Below are 13,178 nucleotides of genomic sequence, written 5' to 3' on the forward strand. Positions count from 1 at the left end.
GCCTGGCTCCGGCGCCGCCGGTAGCAGCGACACCCCCGCGCCCCAGCGCAGTGGGACGGCCCCGTTGCCATGGCGTCAGCGTCGTGAGGGCGGGAGGAGGGAGGGAGCATGGCCGTCCTGGCCCGGCTTCAAGAGCGGCTGGCGGGTCTCCGGGAGGAGTATTTCCTTATGAAGAGGTACTTGGGCTGTGTTGGTGGTGGGGCGGGATATACTGCCTTATGCTGGGCTGGGGGGGATCCCCGCTCTCCCCCGGCAACGAGATGGCGGCAGCTCCCCTGAAAACTGTGTCCAGTTCTGGGCTCCTCAGTATAAGAGAGACATGGAGCTCCTGGAGAAAGACCAGTGGAAGACTATGAAGATGATTAAGGAACTAGAGCATCCCTCTTACGAGGAAAGGCTGAGGGAGCTGGGCCTGTTCAGCCTCGAAAAGAGACGAGTGAAAGAGAACCTCATCAGTGTCTCTAAGAATCTGAAGGGAGGGTATGACGAGGATGAACCAGGCTCTTCTCGGTGGTTTCAAGCAATAGGACAAGTGGCAATGGGTAGAAACTGGATGCACTGCAAGTTGCATCTGAATATGAGTAAGAAGAGCACTAGAACAGGTTGCCCAGAGAGACCGTGGAGTGTCCCTCACTGGAGATATTTAAGAACCGTCTGGACACAGTCCTGTGCCCTGTGCTCTGGGTGACCCTGCTCGAGCAGGGAGGTTGGACCAGATGACCCACCGTGTTGTCCCTTCCAGCCTGACCCGTTCTATGATTACGTGATTCTGTGAAACTGTTTCGCTTTAAAATCCCTCCCGAGAGCACCAACCCATCGCCTTGTTCCCAAACATTGCCAGAGCGACCTGAGGAGACCCGGTGGCCACAGCGCAGCGTCTTTAAGGGGCCCGTTTATACACTGAAAATACTGAATGTCCCGCTCTCCCCCCGCCGCCCTGCCAATTGTGAGGAAAAAAGCGCCTCTGGCAATTCCCGAAACGCGCCGAGCCTCGCAGGTTCCGCCCTCTCCCGCCTCGGGAGCCGCCCTCCTTCCCCTGGTCCCGCCTCAGGAGCCTCCCACCTCTGTCCCGCCCTAGCGGCGCTGTTTTTCCCTGGCGATCTCTCATGGGCGCTGCGGGTTCCGGCGCGCCAGCCCTGAGTCCCTGCGCTCGTGGCTCAGATCCGTGACTGTGCCTGGACGTTTGTCCTCTTGCAAGGACAAAGGGGTTTTTTTTGTTTGTTATTTGTTTTTTTGTTTGTTTTTGTTTTAAAGTTAATTGAAAGAGATCACATCAGATCTGTTACCCTTGTCCTCACCAACTGGGACAGTTAGTGCTTCCGAGTTTTCTGACTCCTAAAATGGTGGTGGCCGACTTTTCCCAGACCAGGTTTTAGGAGATGAAATGTTTTAAGACTTAAGTATTCCAGAGGTTTGTCCTATAAATCCTTTCGTTCACCTGCATTGTTGCTATATGTGTAATGCAAAAGCTCAAACAGAAAAAAACCCCAAACATGTTTAGCATAGTTGTAATTTTTTGCTTCACTAATTAATGAATCATTTATTTTTGAATCTAATTACAACAACATTAGCATGAATAACAAAGCTCCTGAACATTGCTAAAAGTTACAGAGATCAAGTCCTGCCTGCATGTAAAGTGTTGTGTTTTTCAGTTCTTTCCCTGAACTTTCACTCATACTCTTGTGGCTGTACACACAGCAGTTCACTAAACAAACATCAGTGGCAGGAGACTATGCTTGGATTTCACGTATTTCAGGTTAGAAAGAGCAGTCCGAGCCAGACTTGGAAATCCATTGGAGGGCAGCATGCTTGATGTATGGGGATTTGGTTTTTTGGCAGAGCTCTCAAAACCCGAATTGTTTCCCTTTTAAGAATGGGCTGTGATCTGTCAGTTTCAGAAAATTCAGATTTGCAGCTGAGAATGCAAATGAGAGGATTCAAAGAGTCCAGCTCAGCAACAATGTTGCTGTTTTTGTATGTAATGTTTTTGTGTGTAATGTTTTTCTGATCTTAGTAACATTCCTGTTGTGCTTGATGCAGAACTCTTGTTTATGTGAGAGGTATGAGGTATCCTAAACTGGCTTTTTAGGGAAGGCACCTTTCTAGGGAAGAACTTGCCCGATGATGCCACAATGCAAAAATACCATAAGCCTACATTTTGAGAAATACCTCAGCATAACGATTAGAATATACAAGATCCATTAGTTCATTCTCTTAAGTGTTACACAATTTTATCATTCTACTTGTTCAAGAACCTACTTTTATTTACTGTAGCATCTGTATGTCAGGTGCCTGAGTAGGCCTTTTTAACTTTCAGTACAGCCTTTGAGAAGTATCTGTGACTCTCAAGAGCTTGATTCAAGCAGTATGACAACTGTGCAATCTGATAAAAAGGGCAGATATCTGCTTGAGAAATTTGCACCTCAAAACGCTTCTGCTGGCAAGGGCAGCTGGAAGTGTTTGCAGAACTGTCCTGTGAGAAAAACCAGTCTGTTGTTGGTCTGCTTCAATAAACTTTACAAGGACTTCTATCCCATCCTGGCCAGGCAAGACTGAATGCCAACTATAAAAAACCTAACAGGGAGTATAAGAGAGGAGAAGGCTTCTGCTCTTCCAGAAGACTCTTGTCATTGCCAAGTGGGTAGGACTGGGTTTGGAGCTGCCACCTCTGACACAGCCAGTACCACATCCCCTTCATTTCCAGGCTGTAATTGTGGCTGCCTGTCCAGGGCCATATCGCTCCTACCCTTTTGATCAAAATAATTTTCGTCAAAGTAAAAGCATTGGAAGGTGTCTGCTTCCTGTGAAGACTGGGAACCTGCACAGGAAAGGAGCAGGAAAACTCTAGCCAGTTTTGAAAACTATTCATTTTGTGGTTTTTGGTAGAAAAGCCTGTTTCCCAGAGCTTCCAGGTACTGAGAATGACTGATGCTCATCAGATGACAGTGAAATTTGTGTCTATTTAATGTGATTTGAGAGCACATGCTGCACCAGATGATATAAAATGAGTGGCGCTAATGTTTCTTGATCTCTTGTAGTAAATCTGCAATTCATTTAATTTTCAGAAATATAATGAGGATAATCCTAATTTATCAGATAAAGAATAAGCTTGTTGGTATTTACTGAAGCAATTAATGTTGACACGAAACTTTGTTAGGAGAGCTAACTAATATCAGCTAATTAAGAAAACTAACTAATAGTAACCTAGTTGTTATTTTTTGTCAGGTGTAACAAATTAAGGAATTTGGTGAGTATGTTCTTAATAAAAATGGGAAAGAATAAAAATCCATGAAAATTAAAATTTAATTTTAAATTCAAAGATTTGACTGTAACTGACATTTTGAAACAAACAAAAAATGAGTAAATGCTAGAGGTGATCTCACAGCTGAGTTCTACCCCTCAGCATTAAAACGCATAATAGTAATGATTTCTTCCTGAAGTCTCTGAAAAGTCTCCTCCAGACTAATAATTTCTTTAATCTCTTTTAGATTCATGATTTTCCTAACATGACTTTTAGCTTTGTCACAAACACTGTAGCTACACAGTTTTATACAGTTACATGATTTTTGTTGTAACTCAGGCCTAATTATCGTTAAAGCACTATCCACATATTTCACCTACAATGGAAGAAGTCCATGTGACATGCTGACATGTATCTAGGTATTGTGTGGGAATAAGAAATACCCACTCCCAAAACTTACATCCTCTACGAGCTGCAATATTCGTTCTTACCTTCATACCATGCAACTAAGGTAAATTATATTTTTCTGCACTACCACTGAATTATGCAGAATTAAAAATGAAAAACCTGGTGAACAGGATCCCAAGCTGCAACAATAAAACATATTTAGAATAATATTTTTGCTTTGGTTCTACATTACCATGCTGAGAAGTATTACTGCTTTTATATTTTCAGAGCTATAGATGAAAACAAAGTAATGAAGTACAAAGCTGCTGTCAAGATCCAGCGCTGGTTTCGAGCATGCGTAGTCCGAGCCTATCTGAGGTAGTATATTAAGCCTATCTTAATCCATGTTTCAGCATTGAATTTTTCTTCAAAGTTTCTCATGGTATTACTTGATTTTAATAAAATGGGAGCATTTTGAAAAAAAAAGGCAATAACTGCTATCCAGTTTTTCGACAGAATGAAATATATGCTGTGGCACTGTAAGAAATAATTTTTGACTTTCAGAACTGTCTACAATTAAAAAGGCATGATGCCAGAAAGCATGGAAATTATCTTCAGAATAGATACACAGTATTGTTTAAGAAATTTTGTTATGACTGGAAGAAAAAAGAAACAACTGTGTGTCCCTTGGATATGCTGTTTCAGAGACTTTTCATATAGAATCATAAAATACCCTCAGTTGGAAGGGCCCACAAGGATCTCCAAAGTCCAGCTCCTGGCCCTGAACAGGACTGTCCCCAAGAGTCGCATCATGTACCTGAGAGCATTGTCCAAACACTTCTTGAACTCTGTCAGGCTTGGGCTATGACCACGGTCCTGGGGAGCTCGTTCCACTGCCCAACCACCCTCTGGGTGAAAAACTTTTTCTAATATCCAATGTAAATCTTCCCAACACAGCTTTAGGCCACTCCCACTGGTCCTGTCACTGGTCACCAGAGAGAAGAGATCAGTGCCTGCCTCTCTGCTTCCGCTCGTGAGGAAGTTGTAGACTGCAGTGGAGTCTCTCCTCAGTATCCTTCAGGCTGAACAGACCAAGTGACCTCATACAGCTTCCCCTCAAGGCCCTTCACCATCTTTGTTCTGGGAAATGCTGTATCAGCACTGGACTCGATCTTGGAGGTTTTTCCAACCTTAGTGATTCTATGATTTTATAACATGGATGTGAATTTCTTGGAAACTATGGTTGATCCATTCTCTCAAAAAGCCCTCTTCCAGTTTTTATGATCATAAGCCCAACTGGCCAAACTCACGTGCTCAAACTTTTGTATCTTCATAAAACTTAGGGCCATTGAGGGAGAGGGATTGTTAAATCTTCTAGTTTGACCTGTTGCCTCTTGCAAGTAATTGTACATCATCCAGACCTACTGTATCAAACCTAAGGAATTATTATCTTAAATGAAATTATCTACCTAATGGCCAATATTTCGCTCATAGAAAGATAGGCTGCAGTCATTATGGGCACTTAAGGGAAATGTACTTAAGTTGCACCAGAGGAGGTTCAGATGAGATATTAGAAAAAACAATTTCAATGAAAGAGTGATTAGGCATTGGAGTGATTTGCCCAGGGAGATGGTAGTGTCACCATCTCCAGAAGAGTTCAAGAGGTCTAAATGTGACACTTAGGAGTATGATTTAGGGTTGATTATTGTTCTGCTAGATCATCTTGAAGGTTTCTTTCAACCTTGATGATTCTGTAATTCTGTGGTTCTCTCTGGCTTACAGGCTCAATGTAGCCAGTTCTCAATGTTCTGAGCTACCCAAAGACTTCCTTCACTGAGTGGAGTGCAAGGCTTATAAGTTTGATGTTCATAGTTTGGTGGTATAAATGATCTCTTATACAGCTTTGTCTAGTCAGTCCCAAAGTAATAATTGTATTATTTGCTGCAAAAATGGTGTGAGACATCAATTATGAAATTTTCAGTAGCAACATATATATATAGGTATATATATACACATATATGAAATAAGAACAAAGTAAATATTTACAATTAAGCTAGATGTAATTTTGCAAAAGCAAAAGGATGTCTAAAAGCAAATATAGTATCTAAAGATTCAAATATCAGTGGGTTGTGTCAAATAGTTAAAAATGGTACAGCTGTGAAAATGTTGCATGCAACATAAAAAAATCTGAACTGGTCAGATTTGTTGGTTAAAACATGAAAATAAAACAACCTATTATGCAAATTAAATTTGTAAGGCTTTTTCATTAAACTTTTCTAAAAGTATGCAAGTAAGTTTGCAGTAACCCATGTTTTCCAAAAAATAAAGTATGTGTGTATGAATAAATATATGTATATAATGGTCTATTAGCATGCATATGTATATGTGTACATGTGTATATATATCTATATATGCAGTATATTTGTAGTGGTTATCTGTATGATGGATAATACACTGAATGTTATTTTTATTATTATGAAAAGTTAATTTGCCTGAAGTCTGAAAAAATCATTATTTTGTTAATATATTTCATTTTAGACGTCTGAGCAAAATGGCGACTGTGATACAGAAGTGGTGGAGAGGTTATCTAAGAAGAAAACACTTCAGAGAAATAGTGGAGGTAGAAAAATACTATTTAAATTTTGTTTGTTATTTGTAGAATACGTATGAAAAATTCATTCACTCATCATGAAATTAAAAAGCCAAAACTTGATCCTTTATACACACAGTCACACACTTCACTTTACTGTAATGAAAAGCACCATTAATTTCAGTAAGCCAACTCATAACAGTCAAGTTAAGTCAGTGTTTAAGTGTTTGCAGCTCTGGAGTATTGGTTCCCAAACCAGCAATGAGATCTGCTCATGCAGAAGTCTGCCCACATGATGCTAATTGCAGAATTGAAGCTTTACAAGATGCCTTTTTTTTTTTTCTGGCAGAACTTTTAATTTTGAAAATAAAATAAGCCAATGTGTCTACACATTGCTGTTTTATGTTTTAGTGGTTTAAATTTCTTACTTAATGAACCTTGAAGTATTTGAGGTTTTGCCTTAAGGCGCAAAACAGATCACAGTCAATCTAATTCCCGTGATGGACTTGAAGAGAGCAAAAGTGTATGATAGCACACAAGCTAAAGCCTCTGTTAACACATTTAGGGGACTAAGAAGAAAATAATTTAACATAAAAAAATCAGATTTTTAATATGTGGTTTACGTCACTAATTTATCAATTTATGTTAATGTTTTACAATACTGTTAAACTTGTTAGTTATTTATTCTTGATTAATTTTGTTAAATTGCTGTGGTTAAGTCAAACCAGACAATTCAAGAAGTTAAAAAAAAAAAACTATAATAAACCATATATTCCAGACCAAAGTTCATACTCCCTACTAAACTATGTTTTCAAGTAGCAGGACTCATGTACCTGAAAGGTAATTTATTTGTTCCCCAGGTCTGTCAGTAATCTATGTAAAGATTTCCTCTCTTTGAACTTACTTAAGCGCTAAATTATGAGCCATCCTTTCAGTCTCTGGTTTTTAATCATCTTCTAAAAGTAATTCTTGAATGTAAAACAGATAGCTGCATGGTTGCATTTGGTTCTATTTTGAAAAAGTAGGAGCTGAATATTGTTCCTGAGTTTAAGGAAGGTTTATTGAATCTAGGAAAGCTTCTGTAGAAGAGAGACATGATAATGTATCTTAAAATTTGTTAATGAAAATAAAGGATCTGTGCAGTCACTGGGACAAGGGAAGGAGGAAATCAACATGATCAAGCAGATTTCCTGTGATCACAAAGCTGAGAGAGCTAACATCATAAACTCCCCTCAGGTTTCCCTGCTCGGATATATTTCTGAAAAGTAAGATAAAAAAGTCTTTAATCAATAAAGCCTTGTGCATATTTAGTTCTTCAAATAGACATAACTGAAAAACTCTTGCCAAATCTGAAGTCTGTGGAACAATGTAGGACAAAAAATTCTGCAACTTAATACACGCATTCTAAATCAGGTCATGAATTCATCCAGGTTCTGGATTCCAGTACTTATCCAGTGCTAGCCAGGGTTCTAGAGGAAGAGAATCTCATCAGAAAGCTTACAAATTTTACAGCAATCAGCACAGGAAATTATCTTTTTCCCTCAAGCACCTCATTTTGTTCTTGCTATCTCTTTGATTGGAGAAGACTAAATAGGACAGTTTGATTGGAAGCCAACCTGAAAACTACACAAGTATCAGATAAAAAGGCATATTCTACTCCCTTTGGACTGCTGTGTATTTTGGGGTGGACTTAAATATAAAGTTTGAGTTAATACCTTATATTTTTTGTTTTACTATCTTTACTAAATTAATGGCTGAATTTGGAATATATAAAAAGCAAAATCTCAGCAGCGTAACATAACTTTCAAGTTAAAGGATCAGATAATGTTTGCAATGAACTCTTGCTAATAAGTGTTGTAATGACTCCTGACAATGAAATACAATGATACATTTACCATGATAGTTCCTTAAATACACTGGTCACTTTAAAATTTGTCTGCTGATAATGATTAGATTGGTATCTGCTGCCAGCAAACAAGGCAAAGCATATGCACAAAATACCCATGATTGCTTGATAATAAATCATTTTAATGATTATATTCAAAATTGTGAAATGTGAATGGTACTGATGCGGAAAATAACAAAGGCTGAGGCTCATCAGATTGGCTGTCCATATGTGCATCACCACTAGTATTTCATTTGCTTCTCCTCTAGTGCCTCTTCCTTGGATTGCTAAGATACATTAGGTAAAAAACCCCAACACCTATTGATGGCATTTATATGATTAAAGTTATGTGCCTTTCTATTCTAAATACAGGTGGTTTGATATAAGGCTTTGTTTCCTAATTAATCTCAAACTAAAATTAAGAACTGCTCTCCTACAGTTTTCTTAATAACTTGGTTGCATTGGTTGTGTTGGATTCTGAAAGTCTGCATGACCTGCAGGAAAATGTGAATTTTAGAACCAAGCAAACACCAGAACATGAAACAAACTGTACATCATTGTTTCTTTGTTACTGTTTTCTCAAACCCGAGGAATCACTTGTTAAAGCAAGGGGAATTGTAACATTTCATTGCTATGTGAAGTTGGCATGCATGATGGCCATATTTTCAGTTTACTTTGGAATGAGATGCAGTTGAGAAAAGTATTTTATGTTATATAGTTTGACACCACCCTAAATGATTTAGCTTCAACTCAACAACGAGTTTTAAATAGTTTCAGTCCGATAGGAATTAGGCAAATGCCTATTTGCTCTACAAAAAACCCCAAAATACACCACCACCCCATTCCCAGTTTAGACCATGTGTTGCTTCCTTCTCTCAACCTTGATCCCAGTCTCAAACTCATTCAGATTTCTGGTTCTCTTTGAATTTGTCATTTTGTATTAACTCTTTAAAGCAAAAGAAGACACCAATCAGAGCACATTTGTAGATGATCCCCAAGCATGTTTTTAAGTACAAAAGGAGAAAGTAATACAGCAGCTTAAATATAAAAGGCTTCAAATATGTTTGGAAAACCTACACTTAAGGTAAGCTGGTAAGAAGGACTATATATAAACATCAGACTTTATGACAAAGACATCCTGTCTCAGAAGTAGAGGTGGCACATGGTTGAGATGGAAAAGTAATTCTTTCCAGAGAGTCAACCTGGCAGTATCACCTTTGAATTGGAACTCAGTGAAAAAATGAGAGGCAATCCAATGGGCACAGACTGAATTGCAGGAAATTCCACTTAAGCATAAGAAAAGAGTCTTCTGGACAAGCAGGCCGCAGTTCAGGAAAGAATTTTTTGTTTATTAGAAGAGCACATAAACATAGACTTGGGTTGAAGCACTAAATTATGACTCTGCTTTTGTGAATAGGGATGAACACATTCTCCATCATTTGTAATAGCAGAACTTTCTAATCAGGATTAGAAAACAGAGGCCAAATCCATTTGCTAAAGAACCTAGATGGTGACACAGCCTTTGGCTTTTGGTGCAAGAATAAAGTTGTAAGACAGTTGCATGAGCAATTCTGCATTTGGAAGACTTGTGATTTAGAGCAAAAAACAGGAATGTGTAACTTCCTTCTTACTGTGGGTGACTCTTAAGTGGTGGTACGGTAAGGCCTGGATTCCTCACACCTTGTTGGGGTGTGCAAGATCAGACATTAGTTGCCATTGACTATTTCTGTAAATAGCAGACAAAGTTCTTCAATACTTGGCCAAGCTCAGAGGGAACGTGGTCCCACATTGTCTTTCAGTATTGATGATATAAAGAGCATTAATGATGTTAGGTCTCCAATTTAGGTTCTTCAGTGAAATGGGATGTATTGAGGCCTAAGTGCTCACAGCCTTCAAATATGAGAAGAATAAACGGAAAGGTGTAAGATTGTTTAATTTAATCATTGGTGGACAGAAATCTGATGAACATTTTTAAACTTAGGAACTTCCATTAAAATGTATTTTATCTGTTTGGTGGTGTGGTAACTCTTATGTTCCCTTCCAAAGAAAGAAAAGATGAGTTGCAGAACAAAATTTTATCAATTAAATCAAACAGTTTAGGAATATGCTTGAGTCAGGCAACCATTATGTCAATCCATTATTAGCCATCTACAATTAGTATAACTCAGTAAATATTTATGGAGACTAAAGGGGAGAAAATCACATATATATATATACATATATGTATATATGTATATAGATGTATACACATCCACACATACACGTGGAACTTCTTTGAACTTTAAAAACTCTGCAATTTTCTTTCACATAAGAAATATCTTTTGTACTGTTTCCATTATTAGTAGATTGGTATGATATTAAAGTGAGCATTTCAAATGCACCTTAATTAAACTGCAGGAATTATGCCTTGCTTAATGTAATGAAGAAAGAGAATTTAAAATGAAGTAGCATCATTGTGTTCATTTGTAAATAACATATTGCAGCCAACTGTTTCTTAATTGCCCAGACTGTTGATAAATAATCCAGTCCTGCTGCTCTCCACAGACAATTTGCTTTGGATCAGACTAGGCAATTCAAATAACACTAATTACAGTGAAACCCTTTTATAGTGAATTCCTGTTTGCCATGGGGGAGAAAATCACTATATCAGGGGAAAGCACTTTTGCCTTTGATTTGTGTCTAAAACATGAGAAACACATAAAAGCTGCATGTTGTGCTAAATAAAGGACATACTCTTGCATTCAAAGTACTTATATTTTACTTTTTATGATACAATTGTGAATTATGTTCATTTTGCATTTGTAATTAGAGGGCGGAACAGATGTGAAAGCTTAGTTTAAAGTGATGTATCCATTAAAATAACCTATGCTGCCAAGTGATTGCTTAGTATAATAGGGGATTCGTTCACTATGAGAGGAATTCTACTTTATTGGAAGGAAACCAGGACTTCAGGAAATGTTTTCTATATCAGGGGATTCACTGTAACATGGTATCATTGTATTTATGATTTTATGATGTTAAAATGAATATTAAATGAAACAAAATTCCCAACGATTACTCGGGAGGCAGCTAAGTACATAACATTTAGTACAGATGGTTGGAAGGCACAGTTTTGCTCCATCACTGCATCCATATCCTTGAACGATTTCGACTGAAGACAGCATTTCTCTGAATTTTTCATTAAACCAGACGTCTTGAAATATGAATTCCTTTTATGTTTCTGTGAGTTTTGGCTAAAAGAACCCCAGTGAATAAATCATACAATACTACATGTCACCAGCACTTGTGAATATTTCTGCTTTGTTATTCTACTCTCAGTAGAGCACCATTGATTATCAAACTCAGCGGAGAGCATTTTATGATCATATATCTCCATTAGCTCCTAGTTTGACTACCATAGATTTTTCTGGTTAAGGCTGCATTATGTATTAGGAAGCCTATCTCTTCAATACAAAGTTTGATTTTATTCTCTCTAAGCCTAGAACTCTTATTATGTATTATGTATAAAGATTCTTATCTTTTATATGTAAAAATAGCAGCACTGTCTTTGTGTAACTGAAATATATGCCATCATTTTTTTTCTTGATTCACAGAGAGCATATTTTATTAAGAAGCTGAATTTCTACAATCAAATGGCTGTCAGGGTAAATATTTCTTCACTTGTTAAACAAATGAAAAGTCAATTGTGCTCCGAATTTGCTTTTAATAAAATGAGCAAAGCAGAATAATATACACTTGATTGATATGCTGATGGCAACAGCAGGAAATAGTACATAGTTAAAAATTAAAGTTACACTGAGTAGTCAGGGTGGTATTTGAAAACTGTAGCTAAATTTAAGGTACCTGAATGTGTCTTACACCGTTTAAATGTTCATTGGACCTGATCATATATGATACTCATAAAACCCCCAAACATTCTATGTGCCAGTGTTCTTACAAATATAGACATATATTTACAGTTCTGACAAACTACGGGGCTTTTAAGCTTGTTTATGTGGCTGTGCTTTTTCTCTTGCTGGTACATGACAGTTGATGTATTGGATCTCAGGAGTTAGATAGCACAGAACAATTTCATTGCTTAAACATACAGGTGGAAGTGAACTGATCTCATTGATGATGATATTATGAGTGAATTTTGCTAGATGAAGAACAGTATAAACAGACCTTGAACTTAAATGAATCTACAAATGAATTTTGTTGTGGGTGAAACTGCAAAACATATTTAACTAGAAACTAGCTTTTCTTTTTCCTGAACTTTGAAACTGCACTTGAATAAATATGTAAAACAAATATGGGAAGAACATAAAATAATTTTTGGGATTAAGTCTTTTTATGTTACTTGTTTCTTTCATTTTGTGATATTAAACTGCTTTACTTTAGAGGCCTATATCTTTTTAGGCCAGGCACCTTACCTTTTGAATTCTACCAAATGTCGGAATATGATGACAATGGAGATTAACCCAGGGAAACTCCTGTAGGGTAAGAAGATTCTCAGAATGGATTTTAATTTTGTGGCCTCTCTGGGTCCAGAATAAGTCAGTCAAGAGATCTGTACTCATCAAGTGTTTTGCTTAGTTCTGGTTCTCTCAAAGGCGCAAAGTAGGATCTTACGTTTGGTGCATGCTAGAGAATTGAAGGTGTATAACAGCAGTTTAATACCTCACAAATGTACCTTTTTGTTGTTGTTATAGTTCATTTCTTACTTAGCTAGTTTGAAAGTATTCCACAGTGGATAAGTGCTGTTTACTCATGCAGCTGAGATCAGTGAGAAAACATAAGATGTAAGACAGCTATTAAAAGTTGCCTCTGTACTTTCAGAAGACATTTGAAGACCAAATTTCAGAGGTAATTATGTATTCTAGTCAAATGGAGTTTTGCATTTGGTCTTTCATTTTTAAGAGAAATTGAATGTGTTCCCATTCATTTGTAATGGAAATATAATGTTGAATCATTAGGTGATATAAATCTTCAAAGTACCATTTTTTCAGTCATGTCCTTTTCTTTAATGGAAATTTAAATCAGTAGAAAACAATAGAACAGACCTTTATTTAGTTGCAAATGTCAGAATCTGGTTC

The 13,178-nt window shown here is 37.5% G+C and overlaps 1 protein-coding gene across 1 annotated transcript in view; it reads left to right on the forward strand.

The window, feature by feature from the left end:
• Positions 1-6: 6 nt before the first annotated feature.
• The window catches only part of SPATA17 (spermatogenesis associated 17), an 88,259-nt gene continuing 75,087 nt past the window's right edge, over positions 7-13,178 (forward strand). The window contains 4 exon segments of the mRNA XM_008630340.2: positions 7-176; positions 3,917-4,006; positions 6,167-6,248; positions 11,697-11,747. Coding sequence (XP_008628562.2) covers positions 109-176; positions 3,917-4,006; positions 6,167-6,248; positions 11,697-11,747 — 291 coding nt within the window. The 5' untranslated portion in view covers positions 7-108.

Source organism: Corvus brachyrhynchos, unplaced genomic scaffold (genome assembly GCF_000691975.1).
Source record: "Corvus brachyrhynchos isolate BGI_N302 unplaced genomic scaffold, ASM69197v1 scaffold101, whole genome shotgun sequence".
In the NCBI taxonomy this organism is placed as follows: domain Eukaryota; kingdom Metazoa; phylum Chordata; class Aves; order Passeriformes; family Corvidae; genus Corvus; species Corvus brachyrhynchos.